This window comes from Lacerta agilis, chromosome 10 (genome assembly GCF_009819535.1).
Source record: "Lacerta agilis isolate rLacAgi1 chromosome 10, rLacAgi1.pri, whole genome shotgun sequence".
Lineage (NCBI taxonomy): Eukaryota > Metazoa > Chordata > Lepidosauria > Squamata > Lacertidae > Lacerta > Lacerta agilis.
The window spans coordinates 22,327,566-22,341,039 of NC_046321.1; the positions used below are offsets into that span (position 1 = coordinate 22,327,566).

At 43.1% G+C, this 13,474-nt stretch overlaps 1 protein-coding gene across 2 annotated transcripts in view; it reads right to left on the bottom strand.

Moving 5' to 3' along the window:
* Positions 1–3,664: 3,664 nt before the first annotated feature.
* The window catches only part of PAH (phenylalanine hydroxylase), a 49,401-nt gene continuing 39,591 nt past the window's right edge, over positions 3,665–13,474 (bottom strand). For both annotated transcript variants that reach the window (XM_033161535.1, XM_033161533.1), the window contains exons 9-13: positions 13,001–13,057; positions 11,942–12,037; positions 5,940–6,073; positions 5,059–5,174; positions 3,665–3,894 (exon numbers count right to left, since the gene is read on the bottom strand). In XM_033161535.1, the coding sequence (XP_033017426.1) occupies positions 3,851–3,894; positions 5,059–5,174; positions 5,940–6,073; positions 11,942–12,037; positions 13,001–13,057 (447 nt within the window). In that variant the 3' untranslated portion in view covers positions 3,665–3,850. The remainder of the gene's footprint in view (positions 3,895–5,058; positions 5,175–5,939; positions 6,074–11,941; positions 12,038–13,000; positions 13,058–13,474) is intronic.

Below are 13,474 nucleotides of genomic sequence, written 5' to 3' on the forward strand. Positions count from 1 at the left end.
TGCTTTTAGAAGACGTCAGTTCTAAATTAAACAAGCAAACAAAAAACCCCGATGGTATATTTTTATTTATTTCAGTGGTGTGTATTATTTTATTCCTATCGAGATCCGCTTCAGTGATCTTTGAGAGTGAGGTTTTATGTTGTGAAAATAACAATAAAATACAATAAAAACAGCTATCAGTTTCTTCTTCTGAGTCTCATCTTCACAGAGTGCGATCTGTGGGCCACTAAAATGCCTAATGGTAATTGTTGAATACAGCCATCATGGTGTTATATGCTATAGCATGCGCGCCTCCGATATTTTTTTTAACGAAAACTCATAAGGCTTAGACGTGGGGTGGGGTGAATGACATTTTTAATGTTGGTTTTATTGCTTATTGTTGACTTCTCCTTGGATATTGTCTATCTTTTTATTATGGTGCGAACTGCTTTGGCATTCCTTTTGTAAGTGAAAAGTGAAAAATCGTTTAAACTAAATGGATGAAATAAGAGGCGTCCAGGAAGAGCCCAGCATTGGGGAGGTGATCTCCGCAATGAAATCGGTACGTATGTCATCGATCAAAAGACCGAGGAAGGATATTCTGTCACAGAATCTTAAATTCCATGCCTGCACCAGCGGGGTTCCAGACCCTGAGGTTTTGGGGAAAGTGGCCATTTCCACCAGAGACGAGAATTGGTCCAGGAAATCCAAGTAAACTGCAGTCCTGAAATGCGAATTATCGCGTCTCCCAAACCATCTAATGAACTAAGCGTTTATTTGAATCCCTGGTCCTCCCAGACTTCTACTTGAATTTTGCTGCAATAGCATTGTCCACCGAGGTATAATATAGCTGATCTTTTCGGATATCCCCAAGCTTTCGCTCAAATCAAGACTTCCTCAATGTCTTTTGTCTTCCATACTACAGCTTTGCACACCAGGGGCGCAAGTTCAGCACCACCATGTCCCGGGAATTCCCGTGGAAGGAGCTCCTAGTAAGTGGGTTGCAGCTCAGCAGGACCATGTCAACTTAAGTCAGTCCCATTGACTTCAGTAGGGCTTACTCCCAGGTAGGCGCCCATAGGGTGCTCTCCCCTGCCCAGTGAAATCTGTTCCATTTCCACACAAACGCGCGCGCACCCCTTGGCTTTGAGTCTCCTCGATAGCTACGATTACTCACCGCAAATGTATTATGCAAATAGGGGGGGGGGGGATGTTTTCCAACAACATCCAGACTTCAAAGCGTTGCCTCCCCCTCAGTTGTGGAACCGTCATAATACTCCCCGATGCTCAGTTTTTAGCTCTCAAGAGGCCGTTTAAAAGAACTACTGGAAACTGATTTTAGGCGCAGAGGCTCTTCCTCTCCCCCCCCCCCCCGGTAGGGGGACGTTGGTGGCTGTTCAGGAGAGACCTGCTCTCCCCACTGGGCTCAGATCTCTTTGGCTTCCGCTGTGCCTTCCTGTCTAGGGAGAATCCAAGGGAAGCAGCTGCCCCAGTGAATGATATGTGCAGGGTTTTACAGAATCATATAACTGTAGAGCTGGAAGGGACCACGAGGGTCATCTAGTCCAACCCCCTGTAATGCAGGAATCTTGGATGCAGGGGTGCAGCCAGGATAGGCTTCACGTGGGGGGGGGGCAGAACCTCAGTTAGTTAAGTATTTTTCTTGATTTACTTGATTTAAGGGGGGCAGCTGTGCTTACGCCCATGTTTTGATGCTTCTTCATCTCCAACAACTCATTCATGGAGAGAAACTATTTGCACCGCTCCTCTGGGAGGATCCTGGCGTCCAATGAAATGCTGACATGTGTGGGGGCAGTGGGGGTGTTAATGTAGGAGAGTCTTGAGACAGCACAAACAGGAACTGAACAGGAAGAGCAAACCATCTCTAATGCATCATGGGCTTTTAAAAATTGTAATTTATTGATTGTTCAAAATCGCATAATCAGCTTTAGCATATCATTGCAAACAGCTTTAAATGACAATATATATAAACAAACAAACAATAATGCCAAGTAGTTAAAAAAGAAAAAGCTGAGAGACATAAAAGTTGCAGGTGAGGCTATAGCTGTGTATTACCTAGCAATTTATTGATCGTCATTTCAAGGAAGAAAAATAAACTGTATGAAGCTGCATACAGGTTAAGGACACAAGAGCCTGCTGGATCAGGAGAAGAGCCCATTTAGTCCAGTATTCTGCTCTCACTGTGGCTGAGCAGATGCCCTTAGAAAGCCCACAGACAGGACATGGGCGCAACAGTGCTCTGCCCACATGCGATTCCCAGTCACTGGCCTTCACAGGCATCCTGGCTCTGAAGGTGGATGGCGGAAAATAAATTTGGAGAACAGCCCCAGCCATGCTTTGTGTGTCAACTCCTGGATGAAGATGGGCGGCACCTTAAACAACAAAACAAAGGACTTTGGACAGGATATGTCTGGGTCTTCACTGCCAAAAGATCCACTTGAATTCCCAGCTGTGTTTTCTTCCCAAGACTTTAATCATAGAATCATAGAGTTGGAAGAGACCACAAGGGCCATCCAGTCCAACCCCCTGCCAAGCAGGAAACACCATCAAAGCATTCCTGACAGATGGCTGTCGAGCCTCCACTTAAAGACCTCCAAAGAAGGAGACTCCACCACACTCCTTGGCAGCAAATTCCACTGTCAGACAGCTCTTACTGTCAGGAAGTTCTTCCTAATGTTTAGGTGGAATCTTCTTTCTTGTAGTTTGAATCCATTGCCCCATGTCCGCTTCTCTGGAGCAGCAGAAAACAACCTTTCACCCTCCTCTATATGACATCCTTTGATATATTTGAACATGGCTATCATATCACCCCTTAACCTTCTCTTCTCCAGGCTACACATACCCAGCTCCCTAATGAATAAATCAGATTGCTCCATAGGGAAGGCGCAGGTTGTAAGATGCAGTAGGTACATAAGAGGTATAGCATGACTAAGTGCATGCTAAGATGCTGATCCAACAAGCAACATGCCGTCCGCAACTTCCTTTTGAAGAGCAGAGTGGATTCAGCTCTGAGTGTGGCAAGTAGCCAGAGTCCTGGGAGTGAGGAAGCAAGCAGGCTTTCCTTCCAATTGGTTGAGTCTGCGAAGTTTGTCTGTGCCAGCTCAGCATCTGATCTACTCTCAGTTGCCCCCCCCCCCCGGAGCAGGGGGATACTCACTCCTATGAGGAGGCACCAGCGGGTGGTCCCACAGCAGAAGATAACTGGCTAATAGATAACGATTCTGGAAACCAGTTACTAGAAACCAGAGGAGGGGAGAGTGGTCTTTTGCTTGAATTCTAGTTCCAGGCTTCCCACAGGCATCTGGCTAGTTACTGTGAGAACAGGATGCTCTTGTGTTCTTATGTACTAGGGGTGTCCAATGGCACAGGGTGGAAAATTCTTCTGTTAACCCACTCAGCCACTGGAGCCAGCTCTCCGCTCCCAAGACTACTGGCCCCCTCTCCAGGCTCAGATACTTCTTAGGGTCCCAGTTTCACCTCCCCCAGACTGCTAGGATCCTCTCCTAGGTCGTCCCACTCTAACTCAGAACTCTTCCCATTTCTCTTCAGAAGCCAACCACCACCATGAAACCTCCCATGAGATTCATGGCTGTGGATTTTTGCGGGGAAACTTGCTGAGACCTTTTGCATGTGCCATATGATATAAATGGAGTTTACAGACATCTAAACTATCGCCTGCCTTTATTATAACTGCGATGACAAGCACATTAAATACGTATCATATTTCTATATGCTATTAATTATTGGTAGACTTTCTTCATTTGTTTTTTAAAAGTTTGGTATTTGTTTCACTGTCCCGTCCCGTCCCCCATGGCTCTTGGGAGCCATCAAAAGGCATCTGAGAGCATCTTCACTTGATCTTCTGGAGAGCATTGCAAAGAAGTCCCAACTCATCTGCAAAGAAATTAAGGAAGTCAGTCTTCTGTTTTGCTCTTTCTTTTGCTACAGTTTCATATCCAACCCTTCATCCGTGGAGCACAAGAGAGTGTGCACATGGAGTCATTTTCATTTTATCATCTCAATGGCGCTAGGTAGGCTCAGTGACACAGGTGGCTGTGCATAGATTTGAATCTTGGTCTCCTCAATCCAAATCCTGCACTCTGCAGAAGCCAGCCTCTGATGAACAGAAGGAGCCAAGAGGACACATATTTCTTGCAACAAACCGAATGCACACTGGCACTCAAGAAGTCTTAAAACAATGAATGTTGATGATAATGTGATATAGGATGAAGAAGAGCATTGCATTTGCAAGGAGGGAGAACGGCATCATCAGGCATGACTGCAGCCTACTTGACTCTATTTATCTATTTACTGCATTTGTGTCTTGCCCTTCCTCCCCAATGAGCCCTATCTGGAATCTAGCAGAAATTTAGCCCTCATTTCACTGTTTTTAAAAAAAACCATTGTAAGCCCATTCAACTCAGAAAACTACAAAAATCTGGCACTGAATGAAATTTGTGGTGGTATCCTGGCATACAGATTTGTGGCCGTATCCCAGCTTGCAGATATATGGCAAGGCTTGAACCAGGGAGTGGGATTGCAGGCAACCGAATTTTGGCTAAATATTAGCTGAAACTCCCCAAGAGACTTGTTGGACCGTGGAACAGATTTCCCTAGGAGTTAGCTCCTTCCACTTCTCTGACGTGAAAATCTGCTGAAACGGCAATACCTACACGCCACAGAATTAAGCTTTTACTGATGCAGCATTTTCAACATGTGGGGTGGGGTGGGGGAGTTATGCAAAAGATACAGCAGTCTCAGCTGTTTATTCCCCCTTTTCTTCATCCCCACCTGTGAGTTTCAACACTTTATGAAATTCTTCAGACCACATCCATACACAACGCTCTTTCCACTGTACCTAACTGTTATGTTCAGTGAGGCAGATTTGTCCCAAGCAATGAGATGACCTGTTTTGACTCCTAGTCCCTGAATAACAGTAAATCTCTTAGTGTGCAGCAGGATCTGTAGGCTCCATTAAAACTAATGGGGCAAAAACAGATTTGCAGGTTTGGGTATTTTCACAGGAAAATCGTTGTATATTAAAATACAGTTACTTACTGCTGATGGTATCAGCTAAATTCTTGAGCTGCTTTGTGTTGTCCAGAACTTCAATCCGCTCAGTGTACGGGTTGTAACGGACGGAGAACGGACGGGAAATTGTTGAGGCATATTTCCTAAAGGAGAAAACAGAAACTTTGTCGCATTATTAATGGATTAATATACTGATTAAGTGAATAATTTGCATCCTGCTCTTCAGCTGAGCAAGCCCCTCGTAGAGACACGTGTCTTGAGAAGGGATCAAGGCCCCTCCCTTGATTTGGGATGGAAGATTAAGATTGCAATCCTATCTGGGGTTGCCGTATTTCAAAAAGTAAAAACCAGGACACCCCAAAAGTTGTTGAGCTTTTTAAAGTAGAAGCTGCAACATTTTTTAAAAAAAGTTTTGGAGCTTCTTAAGGCATTTTCGGCACAATTTAATCCCCGTTGCCAGTTTTCCAGGACACATGCTCGATTTCTGAAAAATAATCCAGGACGCTATCTTCGGAAAATCAGGATGAATGGCAGCCCTATCCTATACCCAGTTTCCTGAGAGTAAGCAACACTGAACTTAGTAGGTCTGAGTACACATGCATATGACTGCACTGTATATTTTCATCTCATTTTACTATTCTACCTTCTGCCCATAATTTCACATTTCTAGCCCCAATCAACATGTTCTTTCCCCACCCTTCTAGGTGGCATTTTCTATCTAACGCCAGTTTAGATTAACTACAGATAAATGTTGATTTATTCATTTCATATGAAAGTTTTTCATTCCCGGGGTGGCTGGCAGGTGAGTTTCAAGATGCAGCACTGACCTGTGTGACATTTCTGTATTATGCACAAATGGAGGGACACTGAATGATCCAACCAAATCCTAACGGAGGTAAAATTATTACCTTAACTTTTGCTTTGCATCTTTGAAACTTTCAGCAACATAGTAAATGGGTTGGAATTCGGTGACAGGATATTTTTGAACTGCTGTCCTTTCCAAATTGAGAGGTTCAACGGCAGGCTTATTTGATAAGCAATACTAAAGAGAAAAAAGCAGATAGGTGTTGTCTCTCTCTCATATATATATATATATATATATATATATATATATATATATTCCTTCATGTGGTAAAACCTCGAAGCAGTTTAAAATTAAAATTAAAATGACACCAATATATTATAAATATTAGTATCATTATTATTACTGTCATACAACAGGAGGACAAGCTATTTAATTCTAATTATTATTTCTAGCAGCAAACTCCTTGTGGTAACTGCCACAAGGATGGTAACCAAACATGAGGGAAATATCAGCAGGCCTGAGGTTCACAGAAGTTCAATAAATCAGAACAAAACAAAACAAAACAAAACTGTGGGAATGTTTAGGAGTGTGGATGAGTATATATTATTTATATATCTCAATCCCAGCTTGTGTGAGCAAGCTCCAAACTTAGCAGAGTTTACATTCCCTTTTAAAACACAGCAGAAAAACGTTTGCATAGGCTTGCTTAAGCCAGCTATATTCCTGGTATATTCCCCTTGTTCCCTCTTAAAAGTAGAAAGACACAATACTGATTATAAGATATAAAAGGAGTTTACTTACAGACATCCATGAGTTACAGTACATGCTTCAAGGAGGCAGACAAACTTAGATAAATGTATTTACATGCAGTGAAGCTGCTTCCATAAGGGAACAGCCTTCACCCCTGCTTCTCTCAGCTGCAGGCTGAGAGATAGCATGCTGCTTCTTCAAAGGATGAGGCAAAATGGAGAGTCTTCTTTGGGATCTTCCTCCCAGGTAAGACCACACCTACTTCTGGTTCCTGTAACTCAGTCCAGGTAAGCAGGAAGTTAAGCCTGGAGGACTGAGTTACCTTCATGTCCTCTCTAGGAGTGTTGTGTTTGGCTGCTCTGTGTTTACATCCCACAAACCCCTTCTCAGACGAACACAACATACAAAAATATACAACTTTATTCAACCACCCAGAGTCCCAGCTTGACACGTAGATTCTGGAAACTCTCTCTTGGGAGGGGCTTCGTCAGGATGTCCGCAGCCATCTCATTGGTGCAGCAGTACGACAGTTCCACAAGTCCATCCTGGACTGCCTGACGTATATAATGGTACCTCACACCTATATGTTTTGTCCTGGCAAGGAACTTTTCACTCTGAGTCAGTTTTATGCAACTCTGATTGTCCTCCAGCAAACTGACAGCTTGCTTTCTCACCAAACCAAAGTCCTTGATGAGTTCATCGAGCCAGGCAATCTCTCGGCACGCTTCCGATGCAGAAATATATTCAGCTTCTGTGGAAGATAATGCTACACAGTTCTGTTTATAACTGCCCCACACAACAGGTCCATCCCCAAACATAAAAACATGACCACTTGTTGATTTATAGTCAGCATTATCCCCAGCCCAATCTGCATCAGTGTACCCCACCAACTTAGGGTCACTGACAGCTGGCAACCTTAATTTACAGTTCACTGTACCCTTCAGATAACGCACCACCCTCTTCACACCAGCCCAATCATGCTCAGTGGGAGAACTCACTTTCCTGCTAAGAATCCCCACTGCATTGGCTATGTCAGGTCTACATGTGGTAACTAAATACAAAAGTTTACCAATTACCGACCTATATTCACTGTTATCTGGCAACAGCTTCGAATCCTGCTGATTCTTCAGGAAGTCTGTGGCCATGGGCGTTGCAACTGTGTTTGCATCTTGCAACTGCATGCATTCAATCAGTTCATTTATTTTCTGTCGCTGGCTGAGAAGAAACGATCCGTCTTCTTCTCTTTCCACTTGGATTCCTAGGTAGTACTTGACACCTCCTAGTTCTTTGACTCCCACCTCTTTGCTGAGGTGTTTCACAATTTGCACATAGTCTCTGTTATTAGATGTTGCGATAATCAAGTCATCAACGAAAGCCAATATATAAGAAAATTGTCCATTACTTGACTTACTGTACAAGCACTTGTCAGCGTTTCCTTGCTTGTATCCAAGTTGCACCAGCATACTGTGCAATTTCTGATTCCAAGCTCTAGCAGCCTGCCTTAATCCATAAAGTCCTTTTTCTAATTTGCAGACTAGATGAGCCTCATTCGGTTTTATAAAACCCTTAGGCTGTTTCATATAAATCTGTTCTGTAATCTCGCCATGCAAAAACGCAGTCGAAATATCGATGTGACGCACGTCCATTTGCTTAGAGGCTGCTATGCTCAAAAGCATTCTCACGCTACTGTATCTTACAGTTGGTGCAAACGTTTCATCATAATCTTCACCATATTTCTGTGAAAAGCCTTGTGCTACTAGTCTTGCTTTGTAGCGTTGCACTTCCCCTTCTGACCCCTTCTTAACCTTGAAAACCCACTTGCAGCCAATGGCTTTCTTACCCGGAGGTAGTTCTGTGAGGGTCCAAGTCTTATTTTGATGCAGTGCATCCATCTCCTCCTGCGCGGCCTTCTTCCAGAGACTGGCTTCTGCAGTTGGCATCTGCTGAATCTCTTCCTATGTGGAAGGTTCCTGTGGTGACGCCGACCCTGCAAGGTAGGACAACCTTACCGGTGGAACACCTCTGTTGGTTCTGGATGAGCGTCTGACCTCTGGTTCTGGTTCCTGAACCGCATCAGCTTCTTCATCATCCTCCAACGCTGGCATGTCCCCTTCTGGATCCTCTTCGTCTCTGGAGCCGCCAGGATTCTGGTCCTCTGCGTCTTCTGGTGCATCACCTGTAGGGGGCGCTATGACACTAGAAGGCAGATTAGTACTTTGTGGGGTTACAGAAGGAAAGTGTATAAGTTCTTGAGTCCATTCTGACTCCTTGGAACAGTCAATGACAGTCTTCCTTGTGTCAACCTTTGCAGACTGGCTTTCTGAAAGATCAACCTCATAAACATTATTGATTAGCTTTCCTTGGATATACACTTCACCATGCTTGGTTACATTGCATTGTCCATTTTCAAATGTGACCTTGAAACCTTTCTTTTCAAATGTGGATACACTAAGTAAGTTGCAGTTCAATTCTGGTACAAACAGAACATTAGACACTTTGGTTCTAAATGGTTCATTGTCTACATTGAATTCCAAATGCACAGAACCTGCACCTTTTGACTTCAAAATGCGGCCATCTGGTATCTGAATTTCAGATTCTTCATTATTTAGTTCATCAAAGTAGTTTTCATTAAAACAAAAATGGGAGCTCGCTCCAGAATCTAAATACCACTTATTATGCACATTTTCATAATTCTGGACAGCTAAGCTCCTTTCTTGCAGCAGCATGTTGCACTCATGCTTCCCCCTTTTGTCCCCTTCTGGCTTAAAGGGGCGGGGTTTGTTCACTTTAGGAGATTTACAGTCCTTTGCTATGTGACCTCTCCTCTGGCAGTTAAAACAAGTTATTTCTTTGGCCTTTTTAAATTGCTTTGAAGCATAATTACAGTCACTTCTCCTAGAGTTGCGTTCTTGAGAATCCAAGCTTTCTCTGCATTCCTCTCTTAAGTGGCTGATTAATTCATTAAAAGTCAGATCTTTTGTGTGATCCATTAGGCTTCTAAATGAAGAAAATGCTGGTCCTAGCGATGCTAGCAAGAAAGTCACCTTAGTCACTTCATTAAGAGCTTCAGGAGTGAGAGCAATTCTTTGCACAATCTCTGAAAAACTCTTAACATGCTCTGTGAACTGCTCTCTGGAGTTCATCTTTAACTTGAGCAATTTATCTAGCAAATGCCTATAGGAGTTCTGTGTAGATGCTCCATAAATCCGCTCAATGTCCTTTAAAATCTGGGATGCATCATCCTCAATGTTTATTAAGGATAGATGCTCATCGCGAAGTGCACTTAAAATTATGTGCTTGGCTTCGCTATTCTTCCTTTCCCAGGCTTCAATTTTGGCTAAATCTTCTTCTTTATCTCCTGTAGGCTTTTCATCTTTTATAGCCTGCAGAACGTTCCTTGCACTCAGATATACCATTAAGCGTTGCTTCCAGTGCACAAAATTATGGTCGTTCAGCAGCATATAGTTTGGCCTTGCTTCACTAACAAAAGCTACACTAGCCATCTTAAAATTCAAAAAGTTGAAAAATTTTCAAAAATCCAAAAAAAATTGTCAAAAATTCCAAAAACAAAAACTCAAAAATGCTCAAAAATACAAAAACCTCAAATAAATCTTCACTGCCTCTGAGTACTGTAAACTCTGAGGGAGGGGAGGGGGGTTAATCCCTTTTCAGCACAAAGAACAAAGACAAAGAAACATGTGCTCACCAGGAAGTACTTTAAAAAAAATCCAACTCAACTCAAAAACACAATCCAATGCAATCCTTCAAAAATACACAAAAATATGCAATACTGGGGCCAATAACCCTTTGTGGGAATGTTTAGGAGTGTGGATGAGTATATATTATTTATATATCTCAATCCCAGCTTGTGTGAGCAAGCTCCAAACTTAGCAGAGTTTACATTCCCTTTTAAAACACAGCAGAAAAACGTTTGCATAGGCTTGCTTAAGCCAGCTATATTCCTGGTATATTCCCCTTGTTCCCTCTTAAAAGTAGAAAGACACAATACTGATTATAAGATATAAAAGGAGTTTACTTACAGACATCCATGAGTTACAGTACATGCTTCAAGGAGGCAGACAAACTTAGATAAATGTATTTACATGCAGTGAAGCTGCTTCCATAAGGGAACAGCCTTCACCCCTGCTTCTCTCAGCTGCAGGCTGAGAGATAGCATGCTGCTTCTTCAAAGGATGAGGCAAAATGGAGAGTCTTCTTTGGGATCTTCCTCCCAGGTAAGACCACACCTACTTCTGGTTCCTGTAACTCAGTCCAGGTAAGCAGGAAGTTAAGCCTGGAGGACTGAGTTACCTTCATGTCCTCTCTAGGAGTGTTGTGTTTGGCTGCTCTGTGTTTACATCCCACAAAAACAAGGAGCAAAAAATCTTTATAAAAACAAGGACCAGTCCACCCAGGACTGAGCAGCCTTCATTCTACTTCTACTGATAGAGGCATTATGCCTCTGAATACCAGTTGCTGAGAATCGCAGCCGACCCACACCCAGCATGAAGGTTTCTCACAGGCATCTGGTTGGCCACTGTGAGAACAGACACACGAGATGCTGGACTAGATGGGCCCTTGGTCTGATTCAGCAAGGCTCTTCTTAGGTTCTTGTGTTCAGATCCATGGAATGTAGAGCAACAGTTGGAAGAGAAAAACAGAAGAGGGCCCCTGATTTCTATGTTCTATTGCCACTGTTGGAGAGAGTATACTTTTGAATTCCAGGTGCTGGAAATCGCAGGAGGGGAGAGTGCTGTTGTGCTCAAGTCCTGTTTATGTAGGCATCTGGTTGGCCACTGTGAGAACAGGATGCTTGACTAGATGTGTGTCCCCTGGTGGCCTCATCCAGCAAGCTCTTCAGATGTTCTTATTGCAGTGTTTAGTTGCAGGCCCTGCTAACTCTTTCCACTAACAAGGGTTATATATTCTCTTTCTTACTGATACCCCTTAACGCCGGAAGCAGGACAGGGTCCCTATTATATGTTATACACACAGGTCCTAATCTAGCTCCATTCACATGCAACTAGCATGGAGCAGACTCAAAGGGCCCAACTTATTTGTTGAGTGAGTGCAGGGCTCCTTGCCCATCTCTGGAAGATTATAAGACGTAGAATCATGGATGTAGGCCTGCTTTGTATGTTGGAAGGGATTAGGGTCATCTAGCCCACACCCTGCCATTCAGGGATCTTTTTGCCCAATGTGGGGGTTCAAACCCACAACCCTGAGATTAAGAGTCTCGTGCTTTACTGACCAAGGTACATACAAAGCAGGCCTACATAAATACCTTTATACATATTTTTATTTTTAAAATACAAGGTTTGATTTGCACAAATAGGAACAACTGTGGATTCGTACCTGTAATTCTCCAAATGACGACAGCAGCCCTGCTCCGTATGCCTTTATCTCATTGCCTTCTTTACACAGTCCAAATTCCACAGTAAACCAATAAACCTGGCATAAAGGAAAGTGCGAAGATTATTATTTCTTGTGCACGAACTCCCATATGATTCCATTAATGTGGCTATGAGCCAAATAAAGAGGGGGTGAGCTACCATGATGGAAAACTACAGGGATGGCCGAATTTTCAAACTTGGGGCTTCAGAACCTTTATCATTTCATATATGAAGGTATTTTGCCAGGTGTGGTTTTTCAAACCTCTGCTTTCCAACAGACAGCTCATCACCACTTCCATTTTGCAACCAGGACATTGAAAGACAATTAGTTGTCCATGACTAAAGCACTGGGAATGAACATGCATGACCTGCCAAAACTCTCCCATCTGCACAATTATTAAAGATAAAAGGAATCCTAATGTTGAAGCCCATCCCCCAAATGGGAACATCATAGAGCTAGAAGGAAGAAGTCCATTCCAGAGATCAACTGCTAATACGCAGGTTGCGGTTTATTGCAAGCAGAGTGGCAGGCTCTGCAAGAACAGGTGCCACATTTAAGCCAGGGCAGGTATAACCAATCTGCAGAAATTGCTGGACTACAACTCTCATCATCTTTGGCCATCGGCCATGCTAGCTAAGACTAATGGCATTTGTAGTTTAGCAACACCTGGAAGTCGCCACATTGACTAACAGGAGACAGAAGAGAGAGGCCACGCAGCAGCAACAGAGCACATGCTCTACACCTGGCCAAAGGGCCCAGATCTCAGGTTCTGATCTGCATGCAGAAGGGCTCAGAGTTCAAATGCCTGGCATTTTCTGTTTGTATAGAATTTTGGCCTTAAACTGGATCAATATAATAGTCCATATTTAAAACATTTTCTCTATCTACAAAATGAAACTATTATTTTACAGGGGGATTTCAAGAGCATTCTGCATCCACTAAGCTTGGAGCTGTCATTCTGAATCTGGTGCTGGATCAAACTGGGGTGGGGGGCAGATGGCACCTGAATTCCAGAGTTACCGTAGCAAGTTTCTCAATGTATTCATCTGGAGCACCCAGAGAAGCCAATCCGATTTCCTGTAAAAATGAAAGGTGGTTGTTTTCGGTAGTTCTTTTTTCTAAAAAGCATTCCCCACCCCCAGGGTTTGTTTGTTTGTTTGTTTGTTTGTTTTTGTGGGAAGCACAAGAGCCAAAATTAATTTGGGCAAAAAAATTGAGGAAACTTTCTTTCTTACTTAGTTATTAATGAATAATTCCACCACTCCCCTTCTGATAATGAATCATTATGAGTTCATATAGGTAGGTGGGTTTTAGGAAAAAGAAAACTCAAAGTGTGAAAGTATGTAGTTTTCATAGCCGATGGCATTACGACCAAATTCAAGGTGTTGGTTCTAACATATTAGGTCCTATACAGCTCACGACCAGGTTATCTGAGAGACTGCCTCACCCCTTCTGAGAGTTTCTCCTATTGACGGGGCTTGTGTTTTTAACTGT